The 18,921-nt window shown below is 42.4% G+C and overlaps 1 protein-coding gene across 1 annotated transcript in view; it reads right to left on the bottom strand.

Annotated features, from left to right (window-relative positions):
- Positions 1-18,921, bottom strand: part of adgrv1 (adhesion G protein-coupled receptor V1) — a 507,287-nt gene that overhangs the window by 380,563 nt on the left and 107,803 nt on the right. Inside the window, exons 19-25 of the mRNA XM_067982173.1 lie at positions 17,793-18,536; positions 13,626-13,999; positions 9,333-9,503; positions 6,908-7,088; positions 3,569-3,768; positions 1,072-1,201; positions 314-394 (exon numbers count right to left, since the gene is read on the bottom strand). Coding sequence (XP_067838274.1) covers positions 314-394; positions 1,072-1,201; positions 3,569-3,768; positions 6,908-7,088; positions 9,333-9,503; positions 13,626-13,999; positions 17,793-18,536 — 1,881 coding nt within the window. The remainder of the gene's footprint in view (positions 1-313; positions 395-1,071; positions 1,202-3,568; positions 3,769-6,907; positions 7,089-9,332; positions 9,504-13,625; positions 14,000-17,792; positions 18,537-18,921) is intronic.

Here is an 18,921-nt window from a genome sequence, read left to right as displayed (position 1 = left end):
TTCTTCTGATAACAAGAAGTTGGTAGTTAGAAAATTTAGTTCTACATGGAACATAATCGTGATTCAAAAAACTCAGTAGCCGAGACTGACAGAACATGAATAAATGGGCATGCACATTCTAGTGAAGTGAAAATAGATACAGCTGCCAGATGCATAACTTATGAAAAGGGTGAGAAAGGGCCATCAGGCCCATTAGTGCTCACCTCATGCATCATCTATCCCAATCACCAGTAATGCTAACTTAGGAACTAAATGTAAACAGCACATGAAAGGTTGAACAAAAGTAAATACATGATGGACAGTAGGTTCTTACCACGTAAATGGAAAGCTGGAAGGAAGAATTCCACCTCACCATCACCACTACCGCTGGCACCTATGCCAAAGAGTTCAGCCACTTCAGAAATAAACACACAGCACATTCACACACAAAAAAAAATAAAGCAATGAACAGGAGAAAATGAACCACTGACTCAGCTGAAAGATCAGGCAGAACCTTTGTTTACAAGATAAAGCAATTTTGTTTTAAACCAAAAGTTAATAATCACAGCCCATATTACATTCAACTATTTGGGGAGTATAAATGCCCAACAGTCTTTTCCATTAGCTTGGAAAGGTTTACAGTTTGGGTAGGAAAACAGAAATTAAGCTTGAAAATAACATATGCCACAGCACAAATGCCATAGGTTAAACATGCTCAAAAGTTACAAATGTGCCACATACGGGTAGCTGCTTTTGATTTCAGACTTAAGAAACCTTCCCACAATTTGGTGGTCTACACAAAATGAAGTGACAAGGGGACACTTATTACACAGTTAAGCATTACACACAGAATAACAAGGTGCAGCTTATATCGGAAACTCACCCTGTGGAAAATTATGAGCCTTTATTCTACTATTCCATAGCAGAGCTTATTGCTGCTCTAATGTGTAATAGCATTATGTTGCCTTAATCTTGTATCTTAAAATTATATTATTAAATTGGAAAATGAGACCTTTGATCCTGCACATTAAGAAAAGTAAGAAATGAAAATATTCTTTGTTGTGTACCAGAAATGTTGCTATTGATGCTCACCTCCTCTTTCTGAGTTCAGAAGCACCACCTTAAAGCTGTTTGGCAGTTCAGGAATAGAATCATCGGTGATATTTACAGCTATGTATTTATATTGATCTCCAGGCTTAAAATCCAGAGTGCCTGCTGTATCCTAGAAAACAGTTTAAATGTTTTAATATTTTCTCGGTGGTCCACAGTTTTGGAGTATGCGAATTCTGGGTGACCAGATACTAATCCAAATGATGAAAGCCATTCATCATCTAAGGCTAGTGGGGATCACACAAGAAATCAGTTTAGTAGATTTTAATCTAGTTGATTAGACAACTGGGGCCCGATTTTACCAGGGGTGTGGGTTCCCGGCGGATGGGAAAGCGGGCGCGGGTTTCCCGCGCGATCGCAGCAGGCAACCCACTAATTGGATCCACTTACCTGCTCCTCCGGGTTCCCCGCTGCTGATCTGCGCATCGGGCGCGCTGCGCATGCGCAGTAAGATCTGTCAGCTGGAGGCGCTCTATTTAAAGGGGCAGTCCTCCACTGACAGATGCTGCAACAAATAGCAAAGATGACTGCATGGAGCAGCAAAGGGGGACGGCTGCTCCCAGTATAATGATCCCTCACCCCAGGTATCAATACATGGGGTGAGGAGGAGGGGGAGGACAGAGATCTTCCACCCGGCGGGCGGGAGGAAGCGGCCCGCCTCTGCCACCAGGAAGGCCTGGCTCGAGGTGGCAGAGGGGGTCACCCGCGCCACCAACATATCGCCCACCTGCACACAGTGCAGGAGGCGGTCGAATGACCTCAGTAGGTCAGCCACAGTGAGTACACGTAGTCTTTCCCCTACACTCCGTCTGCTACATCACTGCCCCCACCCCACATCTCCTTCGGCACTGCCAACACTATTCTGTCACATCACCCCTCATACCCACTCAAACCCCATCCTCATCTTACCTGCACCTACTCACCTCGCAAGTACTCACCCCGCCACTACCACGCAACCCAATCCTCATACAATCTCATGGCTCTATCCCATACTCACCCTCTCGTGCATCTCTCTCATGGCCAGCCTCACTCAACCTGCCACCACCTGTGCTGCAGCCACAGGGCATGCATCACATATGTGCAGTAGGCAGCGTAAGGCAAACGTGTCGTGAGCATGAAGGGGATGCACAAGGGTGTTTGAGGGTTTGTCATGGTTGTTACTTCTGTTGAATTTCAGAACAACTCACATCACACATTCTATTGGCACCACTACTGCCATGTCTTCGCGAATCCTGTCCGGTTTGTGCAATAAAGCCCACTCGTGGGTATCACTACGAGGACCCACCACTGATGCCACCCATTGTGTCACTACAGAGTGGGTGTAGGTGTATTTGCAGGGCTCTTCTGCGCAGACGACTGATCATTGAAGTGTCATTAACAGGTGCAGAAAATAATCAATAAGGCTAATGGAATGCTGGCCTTTATATCTAGAGGACTGTAGTACAAGGGGGCAGAGGTTATGCTGCAGCTATACAAAACCCTGGTTAGACCGCACCTAGAGTACTGTGAGCAGTTCTGGGCACCGCACCTTCGGAAGGACATATTGGCCTTGGAGGGAGTGCAGCGTAGGTTTACTAAAATTTTTTTTTTAATTCGTTCATGGGATGTGGGCGTCGCTGGCGAGGCCGGCATTTATTGCCCATCCCTAATTGCCCTTGAGAAGGTGGTGGTGAGCCGCCTTCTTGAACCGCTGCAGTCCGTGTGGTGATGGTTCTCCCACAGTGCTGTTAGGAAGGGAGTTCCAGGATTTTGACCCAGTGACGATGAAGGAACGGCGATATATTTCCAAGTCGGGATGGTGTGTGTGACTTGGAGGGGAACGTGCAGGTGGTGTTGTTCCCATGTGCCTGCTGTTCTTGTCCTTCGAGGTGGTAGAGGTCGCGGGTTTGGGAGGTGCTGTCGAAGAAGCCTTGGCGAGTTGCTGCAGTGCATCCTGTAGATTGGCACCCCATTCACCACCCTAAACATTCACTCCCTTCACCACCGGCGCACTGTGGCTGCAGTGTGTACCATCCACAGGACTGCAGCGGTTCAAGAAGGCAGCTCACCACCACCTTCTCAAGGGCAATTAGGGATGGGCAATAAATGCCGGCCTCGCCAGCGACGCCCACATCCCATGAACGAATAAAAAAAAAGGTAAATGTTGGGTTTCAGCACTATTAACGGATCTATTCGCCAAATCCACTAAACCTCATCTGAGAGAAAAGTGAAAATCACACTGTTTCACAGCATTGCCACTTGTCATACTGATAACCACGAATTTCAGCAAAATGATTGGAATGAGTGTGTATGGGCCTGATAGCCATTTCTTGTCTTGGGTACTTAAGATAATATTTTTTATATATTAACAAAACATTTCCTGGTGGGTTTTTTATTCAATGGCTTCTGACATGGTCGCTATAATATCATTAGCCCAACTAAGCAAAATGTTTCTTTCTTAATGAGAAGAAAAATAAAACTTTTTCGGTTTTCAACTCACCTGGTAGTCAGATGGACTGGCAGCTGTCAGCGGAACAGTTTGGTATGCCACCATGATATTTCCCAGAAGGCCCTGTGCACGGACTACTAGCAGTTTGAGTTGTCCAACCTCCTCCTTCACCGTGATGTTTGGTATGGAGAGTGCAGGGGAGATAATTATGTTTCTATCAGGCGGTAGTTTAGTAGAAAACTGCAGTAAACCTGAAAAATGTTTCAGTAAGACATGATATTTCTGAGCTCTGGGTAGATTAAGGCTTGTTTATAACACTTGCTAACTTGAAAGGCTTTTTCCATTCCCTGAATCGCTATTGCCTATAGATAACTTTTTCTGCATGAAGTGCTGGTGAATTGGGATGAATGTGCTGGCACTTCCAAGGGAAGGAAGGCGGAAATTGGTTGACGTCTAGGATGGGAACCCTCTGTTGGAAGACCATGATGGCGAGGTGGTCTGCACCCTTGGTGTCAACCCAATTTTTTCTTTTCCCTTACCCTTGGGCCGCCAAGGTCTGGTCCACTTTGCCAGACTTTTGTGCTTCCATTTCTACCAGCATCATTTCCCACCTCCTCGGCTATTCACACAATCTCTGTGACTCATAAATGTCTTTAATTTCTTTGATTCCTTTCATTATACCTCCTAATCTCTCGTTTAACCATCTCCTGTTTTTCACTTAAGCATCTTACAGATCATCCTTTTTCTTTTCTCGTATCCTTCCCTGTTCCCTCAGTTTTGTTCCTTTTTTAAATGCTGTTCATCTGTGATATCCTTCAGTTTTGACAAAGGCGTCACAACCAAAACATTAACTCTTCAATTCAATTCTCTCTACAGACGCTGCCTGACCTGAATATTTTTAGCAATTTTTCTTTTTGTTTCAGATTTCCAACATCTGCAGTTTTTTTATTTTTTTGTCCTTTGTCCAACCGTAGACTTGATGTTAGATAGTATGTAGTCAGTTAGGTGTTAGACAGCACACACAAAGGGGAAGCACCTGCATAAAATTTACTAACCAGCTTCAGTGGTAGTACTATTGCTTCTCAGACAGATAGTCATGGGTTCAAACCCCACTATAGGTTTGAGTACATAATCTAGGCTGATACTTCAGGGGAGTACTGCACTATCAGAAGAGCTGTCTTTTGGATGACATCATAAACCAAGGCTCTGTCTGCCAATGAGGCCACGGTGCTATTCAAAGAGCAGGGAAGCTCTCCAAGTGTCCAGGCTAACATTTATACCTCAACCAACACAGTAAAACAGGTTAATTAGTTATTTAGATCATTGCCATTTGTGATCTTGCCACATGCTAAACTGGCTGCTGCACTTGCCAACTTAACAATAGTGACTACACCTCAAAAAGTAATTCATTGGCTGAAGCACCTTGAGAGATCCTGAGGATGTGAAAGGGGTTATATGAATGCAACTTCTTTCTTTACCTTTGCTTTCTCTCATCCAAGTTCATTCCTTTGGTATGACCCCCCCCCCCCACCCCAATCTATGCTCCCTCAAGTCCAAGGAGCACAGCCTTAAGTGTTTTTGGTGCACAACTGGTTGAGCCATTCCTTACCAGATCTAGCTGGACCACATCAAGCACTATCGAGCAGCACACTCCTTTGCTAAAACCACACAGTGCTCCAGAATCATCATGGAGGCAAAGATAGCCCCCAGCTTCTTTTCTCCACTATCCACTGCTTCCTTAAACCCCTCTCCCCTGTGCCCTCCACCCTCACCTCCAAAAACAAGAGCGAGGATCTTATGGGCTAGTTTATCACTAAGAATAAGATAATTAGTTCAGCTGCCTCTGCTGCTTTCCCCTTTCCATTTGCCGACAAAGCCAAATCTTCCCCAGCACTGCAATTACTTTGACATCAAGCAGCATTACTACAGATATGGTAGATTTTGTCTGCAGATCTTTCTGAAGGTGATGGCGCAGCTCTGTCACAGCATCCTTTAAAGTCTCATCCTCTTTAGAACCATAGAACCATAGGAAAGATACAGCACAGAAGGGGGCCATTCGGCCAGTCACGTCCGCGCCGGCTCGACAAACAACCAGGTGCCCGTTCTAATCCCACCTTCCAGCACCCGGTCCGTAGCCTTGCAGCTTATCGCACTTTAGGTGCAGGTCCAGGTCCTTTTTTTTTTTTTTTAAAAAGAGTTGCAGGTCCTTGCCTCTACCACCAATTCGGGCAGCGAATTTCATACACCCACCACTCTCTGGGTAAAAAAGTTTTTCCTCATGTCCCCTCTAATCCTTCCGCCAATCAGCTTAAATCTATGTCCTCTAGTTCTTGAACTCTCTGCTAGGGGAAACAGGTACTTCCTGTCTACTCCAACTGGGCCCTTCATAATTTTGTACACCTCAATCAAGTCTCCTTTCAGCCTCCTCTGCCCTAAGGAAAACAACCCCAACCTATCCAATCTCTCCTCGTAGCTGCAATTTTCAAGCCCTGGCAACATTCTTGTAAATCTTCTCTGCACTCTCTCCAGAGCAATTACGTCCTTCCTGTAGTGTGGTGACCAGAATTGCGCACAATACTCCAGCTGTGGCCTTACCAGCATTTCATACAGATCCATCATTACATCCCTGCTTTTGTATTCTATATCTCGGCTAATAACGGAGAGCATTCCGTATGCCTTCTTCACAACCTTATCTACCTGTACTGCCACCTTCAGGGACCTGTGCACATGCACTCCAAGGTCTCTCACTTCCTCTACCCCTCTCAATATATTCCCGTTTACTGCGTATTCCCTTTTACTGTTTGCCCTCCCTAAGTGCAATAGACCTGTTATGTTGCATACCAAGAGGACCAGGCAGTTCACCTTGTGTGTCACCCAAAATCATGGGTAGCCCTTTTCTTGTCTTACTGGTTCTCCTCTGCCAATTGCACTAAATCAGATTCTCATAACATTCAAAAAAGTTTATAGCCACTCATCTGTCAGCAGTTAGGCAAACTGTAGCCTCTGCAACAACACTAGTTTCATATAGGGACTAGCAATGCAGCATACATGGTATGTTTTAGCCTTGAAATATGGTGTGTTTTCCACTTAAGTATCTATTATGCTGGCAAATAATAAACTCAACTACCCTAACACGCAATCTTCAGCATAATAGTGTATAGAAGCCACTTCCACTAAACGGCAAATAGGCGCCATGCTCTCCTACATAGCTACATCAACAGTCATTTTCATTTCAAATGGTGAAAGTCTCAATTTATCGGAATATTGAGTATTTTCAAATTAGACATTTCCAATGAGTAATTAATTTATAATCACAATATAATCATCCGCTATACGAAGGCAACAATTGTTATTTTGACATATACAACACACATTTTACAACATAATTACCATTTGGATGGTCACTGGATTTTATAGTGATTTCTGTGCTGGTCTTCTCTGGGTCTATACTGGCCCCGCTAGTTGGAGTAGAGCCCATTTTTCCATCTCCAGATATTGCAGAAACCAATGAAATTATGAAGTGTTCAGCAAGCTCAGGTAAGTCATCATCTACAACATGCGTATTCAAAACCTTCATAAAAAGCAGAAGCACCACAATCATAATTCAGTACTCCAAGAAAGGAATTCAGCTGGCAAATAAGATGATTATGAATAATAATTGTCAACTACATGTTTTATTTGGTTTTTTTGCCTCACCCAAGAGACCACATGGCTTAGTCAGAGGACCCCAACTGCAATAAGGACATAAGAAATAGGAGTAGGAGTAGGCCGTACAGCCCCTCGGGCCTGCTCCGTTAATCAGTAAAATCACGGCTGATCTTCTACCTGAACTCCACTTTCCCACCCTATCCCCATATCCCTTAGTGTCCAAATATCCATCGATCTCAGTCTTGAATATACTCAATGACTGAGTATCCACAGCCCTTTGGGGTAGAAAATTCTAAAGATTCACAACCTGCTGAGTGAAGAACTTTTTCTTCATCTCGGTCTTAAATGGCAAACCCCTTATCTTAAGACTAGTGCTAGGCAAGACAGAGGGTCAGAGGGATCTTGGTGTGCAAGTTCACAGATCCCTGAAGGCGGCGGAACAGGTAGATAAGGTGGTAAAGAAGGCATATGGGATACTTGCCTTTATTAGCCGAGGCATAGAATATAAGAGCAAGGAGGTTATGATGGAGCTGTATAAAACACTGGTTAGGCCACAGCTGGAGTACTGTGTGCAGTTCTGGTCGCCACACTACAGGAAGGATGTGATCGCTTTGGAGAGGGTGCAGAGGAGATTCACTAGGATGTTACCAGGGCTGGAGCGCTTCAGCTATGAAGAGAGACTGGGAAGATTGGGTTTGTTTTCCTTGGAGCAGAGGAGGCTGAGGGGGGACATGATTGAGGTGTACAAAATTATGAGGGGCACAGATAGGATGGATACTAAGGAGCTTTTTCCCTTCGTTGAGGGTTCTATAACAAGGGGACATAGATTCAAGGTAAAAGGCGGGAGGTTTAGAGGGGATTTTAGAAAGAACTTTTTCACCCAGAGGGTGGTTGGAGTCTGGAACTCACTGCCTGAAAGGGTTGTGGAGGCAGGAACCCTCAACATTCAAGAAGCATTTGGATGAGCACTTGAAATGCCATAGCATACAAGGCTACGGACCAAATGCTGGAATATGGGATTAGAGTAGACAGGGCTTGATGGCCGGCGCGGACACGATGGGCCGAAGGGCCTCTATCCGTGCTGTATGACTCTATGACTCTATGACTCTCCAGCCAGGGGAAACAGCCTCTCAGCAACTACCTGTCAAGCCCTCTAAGAATTTTAAACGTCTCAGTAAGATCACCTCTCATTCTTCTGAACTCAAGAGAATATCGGCCCATTTTATATAATCTCTCCTTGTGGGAGTACCCTCTCATCCCAAGAATCAATCTAGTGAAACAAAAACAGAAAATGCTGGAAATACTCAACAAGTCAGGCAGCATCCTTGGAGAAAGAAACAGAGTTAACGTTTCAGGTCGATGATCCTTCATCAGATCAATCTAGTAAACCTTTGTTGCACCTCTCTAAGGCAAGTATATCCTTTCTTAAGTAAGGATACCAAAACTGTACACAGTACTCCAGGTGCGGTCTCACCAGATCCCTATATAATTGACCTCCTTACTCTTATACTCCAACCCCCTTGCAATAAAGGCTAAAATACCATTTGCCTTCCCAATTTTCAGGTATAAATGGGTAGAGCTGCACCATGCACGCTCCGCCCAATTGTGCCAGATGTTGAGAGGTCTAGCCAGCAATCTTTAAAGGGATCCCTGGTGGTGCTCAAAATATAGCACTCCTGCTCCTCCTTGGCCTTCCCAAAAAAAGTCCAGCCGATTGCTGTTCAAGGCCTCCCCCCGGGATTGCTACCCCATACCCTGGAATCGACCTGCTAGCCAGCTCAGCGTGGTAGCCAGCTAATTTCCTGTCCTCATAGAACCGGCAAGCTTCAGTGGGGTGCCGGCTTATCGCCCGCAGCTCGACAGTGGCATACTAATGAGGCCCGAGCCTCAAAATGGCTTGGGCCTCATAACAGCACAAATGGGCAGGTGGAGCAGCAGCCCTGCCTACTTCATGCTCGTTTCAGGTGCTACTTGAAAATCACCCCCACAATATCATGGTCTACTGTTGACACTGCCTTCCCGATGTATGCATCTGAAATCAGAAATTCAAGGTAACGTGGGATAAATCCTATTGCCCACAGCTACAATGCACCATCTGTTGGTGCTCTAAAGTGCTGCCCACAATAGTCCCTAACATTAATCTTCGGTGGTTAGTTTTTATCTTCACCTCTGAGCTTTGCCAGGGAAGAAAGGTGATAGTTCCACTGGAGTTGACAAAATCACTAATATTGCTGTTGTCGGATTCAATCTGCGTGATACTGTAATTCACATAGACATAGTCTAAGGCTCCTCTTGTCCTTTCCACAACACATGATATTGTAGACCCTTCATCTGATGTCTGCAAGAGAAAAACAAAGTAAGGTTTGCTGGTGGGGTTGCACAAAAATATCCACACTGAAAACATTTTGGGACTTAATTGCAGGCAAAATAGGAATAAATTCTGTTCAAGAAAGAAGAGAAAGATGAAATAGGTAACAACAGGCCAATTAGCCAAATGTCACTTGTAAGAGTGGGCAAACTCTTCGGGGCCGAAATTCTAGGAGCACTGCTCCACTGCCGACGTGCGACAGGGAGGGACACCCAGCTGCCAACTGGGAAAGACATTAACCCTATGCTAAATCCCGGTGACAGGGTTATTTTAATATTTGTGGTGGGCAACAGAATCTCCCACCCCAAGTGACCGGCGGCAAACTGAAGTGGCAATCTGCTGCCCTGAAAGAGGGAGACAGAGGCTCATATCAAACTGAAAAGAACTTTAAAAAATGTTTAATTTTTCCCCAAAGAACCTAAGAACCTAAGAAATAGGAGCAAGAGTAGGCCAAATGGCCCCTCGAACCTGCTCTGCCATTCAATCAGATCATGGCTGAACTTCAACCTCAACTCCACTTTCCTGCGCGATCCCCATATCCCTTGATTCCCCTAGAGTCCAAAAATCTATCTATCTCAGCCTTGAATATATTCAATGACTCAGCATCCACAGCTCTCTGGGATAGAGAATTCCAAAGATTTATAACCCTCTGAGTGAAGAAATTCCTCCTCATCTCAGTCTTAAATGGCCGACCCCTTATCCTGCAATTATGCCCTCTAGTCTAGGCTCTCCAGCATCAATCCTGTCAAGACCCCTCATAATCTTATGTTTCAATTAGATCATTCTTCTAAACTCCATAGAGTATAGGCTCATTCTACTCAAACCCTCCTCATAGGACAACCCTTTCATCCCACGAATTAATCTAGTGAATCTTCGCTGCACCGCCTCTAAGGCAAATATATCCTTCCTTAGACAAGGAGACCAAAACTGTACTAAGTACTCCACGTAAGGTCTCACCAAAGCCCTGTACAATTGTAGTAAAACTTCCTTACTCTTGTACTCCAATCCCCTTGCAATAAAGGCCAACATGCCATCTGCTTTCTTAATTGCCTGCTATACCTGCATGCTAACTTTTCGTGTTTCATGTACCAGGACACCTAAATGTCCCTGAACACCAACATTTAATAGTTTCTCACCATTTAAAAAATATTCTGTTTTTCTATTCTTCCTACCAAAGCAAATAACCTCACATTTCCCCACATTATACTCCACCTGCCACCTTCTTGCCCACTCACTTAACCTGTCTATATCCCTTTGCAGACTCTCTGTGTCCTCCTCACAGCTTACTTTCCAACCTAGCGTTGTATCGTCAGCAGACTTGGATACATTACACTAGGTCCCTTCATTCAAGTCATTAATATAGATTGTAAATAGCTGAGACCCAAGCACTGATCCTTGCGATACCCCACTCATTACAGCCTGCCAACCTGAAAATAACCCTTTTAACCAATCCTCTATCCATGCTAATATGCTACCCCGAACCCCATGAGCCCTTATCTTGTGTAACAACTTTTTATGTGGCACCTATCGAATGCCTTTTGAAATTCCAAATATACGACATCCACTGGTTCCCCTTTACCTACCCTGCTAGTTACATCCTCAAAAAACTCTGATAAATTTGTCAAACACGATTTCCCTTTCATAAAACCATGCTGACTCTGCCTAATCATATTATGATGTTCTAAGCGCCCTGTTACCACTTCTTAAAATAATAGATTCCAGCATTTTCCCTAACTGGCCTGTAATTCCCTGTTTTCACTCTCCCTCCTTTCTTGAATAGCAGGGTTACATTTGCTACCTTCCAATCCGCTGGGACCGTTCTAGAATCTAGGGAATTTTGGAAGATCATAATCAATGCATCCACTATCTCTGCAGCCACCTCGTTTAGAACCCTCAAATCCCCTGGACCTGGTGGCCTACATCTATCAGCTTTTAGTCTCATTAGTTTCTTAAGTACATTTTCTCAACTGATAATAATTACTTTAAGTTCCTCACTCTCATTAGCCCCTTGGTTCCCCAGTATTTCTGGTATGCTTTTTGTGTCTTCTACTGTGAAGACAGATACAAAATATTTATTTAACGCATTTGCCATTTCCTGATTCCCCATTATAATTTCTCCTGTCTCAGTCTCTAGGGGACCAACGTTTACTCTTGCTACTCTCTTCCTTTTTGCATACTTGTAGAAGCTCTTACAGTCTATTTTTATATTTCTTGTTAGTTTACTTTCGTATTCTATTTTCTCCCTTTTCATCAATTATCATCAATTTTTTGGTCGTCCTTTGCTGGTTTCTAAAACTCTCCCAATCCTCAGGCTTACTACTCTTCTTGGTAACATTAAAGGCCTCTTCTTTTAATCTAATACTATCTTTAACTTCTTTAGTTAGCCAAGGGTGGATCACTTTTCCCGTGGAGTTTTTATTTCTCAATGGAATGTATATTTGTTGAGAATATTGAAATATTTCTTTAAATGTTTGCCATTGCTTTTCAACCATCATATCCTTTAATTTAATTTCCCAATCTACCTTAGTCAACTTGCCCCTCATACCTATGGAAAGGGAAATAAGAGCATGCATTATAAGGTAATCAGTTTCTCTGGCATCAACTATTTTTGCTGGGAAACTATTTTGTGGCCTTCGGAAACAGAGTTCTGCTGGGCCTAAAAGTGGCATTTTGGTGGAATTCCCAAGGTAACCCAGGAATCTGCTGTCCTTGGAATCCAGATCAAAACACTATGTATTTAGAGTTGCATGGGATAACATATTCCAACATATTTGTTAAAGACAAGTCATGTTTGACAAATTTAATACAGTTTTTGATTAAGTAATAGATTGCATAGATGAAGTTAATACAATGGATACAATGTATATAGATTTTCAGAAGGAGCTTGATAAGGTAACTCCCAAGGGGTTTGTTTCAAAAGTTCAGACATTTAGTCCAAGAGGAAATATAGCAATATAGTTGGAAAGTTAGTTGATAGACAGGAAATAAAGGTTTAGGGTTAATGGGTGTTATTCGGATTGAAGAAAGGTTGAAAGTGGTGTACGTCAATGGTCAGCCTGTTTCCACTTTTGTTCTCCATATATATTGATGATTTGGACTTGAACCCAGGGAGCATTATATTGAAATTTACCAATGACACAAAAGTAGGAGGTTTGGCAAACAGCAAAGAGAATTGTAAAATAGGCATAAGATGTATAGACAGGTTAACAGAAGGGGTAAACAGGTGGTAGATGGAATTTAATGTAGATAAGTGTGAAGTAATACATTTTTGGTGGAAAAACGAGGAATAGGAGTAAATGTTCTCAACAGAATGACTGCTGAAGTGAGTACATGAACATAGAGACTGAAAGGTTCAAATACATAATTCCTTGAAAGTGCAAGTGCAGGTAGAAAAATCCATAAAAAAGGCCAATAGCATTTTGGGTGTATAAACTTGGGCACGGAATACAAGATAATGATAAATTCGTACAAGGTAACAGGTAGGCCACAGTTAGAGTACTGTGTGCAGTTCCGTGCATTTAATTATAGAAGGGACATTGAGGTCATAGTGTACAACGCCGATTTCCGAGATAACTATAGTTATGAGAAAAAACATGAGATACTGGAACTACTTCACCAGAGCAGAGAAAGCTAAGAGATTTAATAGAGCTTTCTTAAATTATGAAGGGTCTTGAAGGAGGAATAGGAAAAAATTGTGGTTGGTCACCAAATTAAAATTGTCACTAAGAGAGGGTGGGAGAAATTTCTCTATGCAAAGAACTGTTGGAGCATGGAATGGATTGCCAGAAGGAGTAGTTGAGGTCGAGCCATTGAACCTTTTAAGGAAAAATTGGATAAATTTTTGTCTCAGAGAAAGATGAGGGCTATGGGGGAGAGAGAAGCCCAGTGGGATTACATTTGGATAGCTCTAGCAGAGAAGCATTAGAGACACGATGGCCGGAAGGGTCTGTTTCTGGGCTGTAAACTTCAATGTTCTATGGTTCTAAATATAAAGGCCCCAAAATTTCTTGGCTCACAACTAAAATCTTACGCCTAGGAATTGCCTGAAGTTGTTAGGTTTGTTTTCTTACAATATTAAAATATAAATTTCACCTGTGGAATGCAGGTCCCAGTAAAACCAAACAATCCATTAGCATTGTCACTTTTTTGTATTCGTAGCCTAGCCGTGGTGTTATCCTGTGATATTCTGGCTCCACCATGGGCAGTTGTCACTTTTAATGTGAAAAATTCCTCTCCTTCCTCTTCGCTGTCATCTCTTGCAGCAACTATAAATGACTTCTTTCTTTCTCCCTGTCTATATTCCAGATATCCCGATATTGGGTGCAGGTCAGTCTTTGCCGGAGTAGCATGAATTTCATGGATTTCTGCACGGTTCAGTTTGCAAACATACATTCTCACATCTTGCATTAGTCCTGCGTACCTGTTCCGCCCATCAGCATCTGCCCCAACAGTTAGAAGACCAGGGCCTAGAGATGTAGAATATTATTCAAAACAATTTTAGAATATATAACTACTTTCAAATATTATTGTCATTTTCTTCCAAAATGTAAAATTCTGTATTATTATAGTGTTGTCGCGTAAACCTGCTAATATGTGAAATAATGACAAAACAGGCCTCCAAAAAAGGCTACAGTGTAAATATGCCATATTACAGAATGGATAATTGTTCAAATCAACTGTTTTAACCTTGTACTATGTTTTTCCACTTGCAAAAACAGAATGTGGGTTGCAGTCTTTCCAGCTCAAATGAGATTATAAAAATAACATTGCTGGCAGAAAAAACAAATGTTTAAATTCTGATATATAGAGAGCAAACATGTGCACTCTAAATGTAATTAACTCTTGAAAATATTGAAATGCTGAACAATAATAAGCAAATGAAACTGGTAGTATACAAGTTGGGTATAAAGATAAATAGCTTAGCTGGGGTCTAGCAGAAGAGACCTAGGGATACTTTCCTTTATTAGCCAAGGCATAGAATATAAGAGCAGGGAGGTTATGCTAGATCTGTATAAAACACTAGTTAGGCCACAGCTAGAGAACTGCGTACAATTCTGCTCACCACATTACAGGAAAGATGTGATTGCACTAGAGAGGGTACAGAGGAGATTTACGAGGATGTTGCCAGGACTGGAGAGTTTTAGCTATGAGGAAAGATTGGCTAGGCTGGAGTTGTTTTCTTTGGAACAGAGGAGGCTGAGGGGAGATTTAATTGAGATGTATAAAATTATGAAAGACCTAGATAGAGTGGAGAGGAAGGACCTATTTCCCTTAGCAGAGAGGTCAATAACCAAAAGGCATAGATTTAAAGTAATTGGTAGAAGGATTAGAGGGGAGCGGAGGAGAATTTTTTTCACCCAGAGGGTGGTAGGGGTCTGGAACTCACTGCCTGAAAGGGTGGTAGAGGCAGAAACCCTCATCGCATTTAAAAAGTACCTGGATATGCATTTGAAGTGCCGTAACCTACAAGGCTAGGACCACGAGCTGCAAAGTGGGATTAGGCTGGATAGCTCTTTTTCGGCCAGCACAGACAAGATGGGCTGAATGGCCTCCTTCAGTGCTGCAAATTTCTATGATTTGTGGTGTGCTCTCATTGATATCAACCCATCTCTCCCTGCAGGGCTGTACAATGGAGATTGAGAGAAGACCTGTTGCATAGGTTTCCATGCAGGTGGTCCAGATTGCCTGATACTTTTCCAGTTCTAAATGGAGGCTGTTATTACACAATCTTACTGGCACATATCCCACAGATGCTTAACATGTTTGTGGTGGGAAGAATATGGTTGTGCCATAGTGAGGGGATGCTAAAGCTGAGAGTTGTGGTAGGACTTCTAAAATATCCCTGGGAGCATGCCTAACAGGCAGGAAGTAGATCTGAAGGTCTCTCGGTGCTGGTCATGGCCACTGTAGCACCTATAGCACTTTGCAAAAAGATCATCTTTGGGTCAGGGGCAGATGGTATGTCTGGCCACATTCTTACCAGAATTCATCTAACAGGGAGAGGTAGAATCCAAGAAGTTTAGGAAAGTATGTTCAATGTAAGAGTTTGAGTTGGCTGTCACATATCTCACTGCAACTATTGATTGTGAAAATCTGTTCCCATATTTTGTTTTAATCTTTTGTTTTAATCTTGCTCCCAAGCTCTCTTTAGACGTTCTGTGTGTTCTGTCAATGTGATGAGCACAAGTTACAGGGCAGAGGTATGTTTATGGGTATCTTAGGGGTTAGGAATTAGTGGAACCCCTGCCCTGGTCTTTTCCCTAGACGTGGAGAGGGCATTTGACCAGTTGGACTCAGACTTGCTTCTTCCCATGGAGAGAATGGCATTTGGTGAGGGATTCTGAAATTGAATTAGAAACCTCTATTCACCTCGCTTCCACAGTATTTACTACGAGAGACACCTCCCTGCATTTCCTCTCCAATGAGGGACCAGAGGGATGCATAATCTTCTCTTTTTTTTACCTCATGAGGAAAAATTGAGATTACATGGAGTTCAGGTTGGTGGGATCACTCATAAAACACTGCATATTGACAACATACTATTATATGCGACCAGCCCATCACCTTCCAAATCATCAAGGATTAACGCCGACTTTTAAGATACAAAATTAATTATGCCAAACAGAGGACGTGTTCTTCACACAAGGCATTCTCACGCAAATACAGGAATCTACGACTTTTCATGGTAAGATACAGGGTTCAGATACCTGAGCACAGCAGTAACACATAAAATTTTGATTCTGTACACCAAGAATTACACTCCACTCATAGAAAGTATATATGCCAGCTTGGATAGATGAAGCATGCTATCAGTATCACTCCTAAAGCAGGTGAGTACAATAAAGATGAACATGCTGCCCTAGGTCTTCTACCTGTTCCAGGTACTACCTATTGGTGTCCAACAGTTCCATGATCTTGACAGATAAATGCCGAGGATGCCCACAATTACCCAAGGTCAAGGGAGGACTGGGCCTCCCAAACCTTAGATGCTTTTACAGAGCAGCTCACGGTGAATAATTATGCAAATGAGCATAGATCAGAAAATTGAATGCTATTTGTACTTGATCTTTTGGGAGGGTTCTCACTAGTTCTAAACCATTTAAAATTGACTTAGAACTGAAGACAAAAATCAGCCACGTTGTCTCTAAGCCATACAGACTAGGAAGGTCCCAGGGTCAGTCTCCAGTCTACGATGACTTGAACATAAGAACAAAAGAAATAGAAGCAGGAGTAGGTCATATGGCCCCTCAAGCCTGCTCCTCCATTCAATAAGATCATGGCTGATCCTCGACCTCAACTTCAGTTTCCCACCCGATCCCCATATCCCTTGTTTCCCTTGGAGTCCAAATTAGCTGATCTCAGCCAGGACAATACAGTCGGTTGCTGCCCCCGGTTGAGAAATAGAAACTCAGGCAGGGTTCCTGCTTCTAATCGATTTCCAGTGACCACAGCTGGAACTATGTGAGTCTGGACATCAGATTAAACAGCATTGAACTGAGCAGTGTAATCCTCCACAGCCAGATAGCCTGACAATCATTGTCAAAGGTCACACGTGAAAAATAACCACTTGGTCAAGGTACTAGAGAAAGACTAGCACCTGTGGAACCAATACCCTCCATAGCAGGAAAGAAGGTAAGGGGAGAAAGGGAGAAAATTGGAAAACACAAATAATGTATTTTGTATAATAATGGCATGAAAATTATTTTAATGAACATATTGGTTGCATTTAAGATAGCATTTTATTTGACAATGTTTAATTGTTTTTTAAAGAACTTATTATTCATATATTAAAAATGTATGTTACAAATCAGATTGTTGATTTAATTTTGTCTATCCTCGTTTAGACATGTTATGGCTGGATTAGGATTGCTCTAAATTCCTCGGCCGCTCTAAATGCAGTTGTCTTAAGTTGGTGACAGCACCTTTCCCAAAGACCGAGGAAGGTCCATATACAGGAAATAGGTCAGAAATTCTGCAAACAGCTGGCCAGTCGGCATAGAATGTGTGTGATCACTTTAGCCACTCAGTCACCAAGGAACAAACAACATAGCCATCTTCAAATTGTCACCAGAGGTACCATTATCACTGAAGGCTGCATCCAAAATCACCTGTTTCAAAAATGAACAGTACTCCTGGCAACAACAGCACTGCCTCCTTTACATTGGTAGTTTGCTATTGATAACAAAGGTGTTATCGGCACATATTGGTGATGTAAATGCACCATTAAACTGTATACGATAGTCAGTCTTTAGCACTTACCATCTGAAATTGTTTCACCATTGAGGCTCTTAATGCCACCAGGAACTAGAGTCCCGTCCAAATAAAATTCAATTATCCCATCATCCACCACGATTATAATATGTATCCAAGTCTTTTCTTCGACATTTTTCAATGCTGTTATCATGGCAACAAGGGTGACATTTGACCCTAATGGAGTATAGTGGAGCATTACTGACACAGAGGATTCGTTTGTCATCACTTTCATAGCATAATAAATGATGCCATTCATGTTTGTTTTTGAGATAATAAACCCATCAGTGTTGGGATTAGGTATCACCCATGCAGATAAAGTAAAATTTGTAAGTGTATTATTCATCCTTAGATGATATTCTGGGCTAATGGTCCCATAAACACCTTCTGCCCCACTAAAGTACAGAGCATCTGTACCCGTGTGATGTCGCCTTGTGTGTGGCCTTAATTCAACAGAATTGGGAAATGTTCCAACCAGTATAAAGTCTGTCATTTCGGGCAGTCCATATCTGAATGCATTGGACAGTATCTCCCAACCAATTCGAACATCCCCAAATGTGCCTTTTTGTCGCAGAATGGTGAAGTTTGTAATATAGGACATATCATCAACTGAAAGCACATCTTCTGCAACTTCCCTGTCTTGGCTTTCTGTGTCCAGAACAAAAACGCCAAAAGGGTCATCATTAAATGGAATCACAACATTCACACTTAAACTGGTATTTGCCAACTGACCACCAGGACCAGGAGAACCTCCTATGAAGTTAAAAGAAAAGTTGATTAGTTTTCCAGAATGTTTCTACTGGACAAATACCAATTTTTGTAAAAGATTCTGACTTCTCTGTTATGGTTATGGCTTTAAATAAAAAACTGAGGCAAATCCTTTGTTGAGAAATTATGTTGACTTTTCTTTGTAAAATAACTATAAATGTAACTCTAGCAAAGAAACTAAAATATAAAAAATATACCTAAGTAAGTAACTGTTTCAAATATGAATCTGAAGCTTGTTCAGCAAGGTCCATTTATAGTCATCATGAGAACTTGAGCTTCATATATTCTAAGCCTAGAAATTACTGTGTGCAAGCACTTAGTGCATTTGTATCAAATTCCTGTGTCTACTATTTTCATGGAGTTATTAATT

Source organism: Heptranchias perlo, chromosome 4 (genome assembly GCF_035084215.1).
Source record: "Heptranchias perlo isolate sHepPer1 chromosome 4, sHepPer1.hap1, whole genome shotgun sequence".
NCBI classification, from domain to species: Eukaryota; Metazoa; Chordata; class Chondrichthyes; order Hexanchiformes; family Hexanchidae; genus Heptranchias; species Heptranchias perlo.
This window is presented reverse-complemented; position numbering and strand designations above follow the sequence as displayed.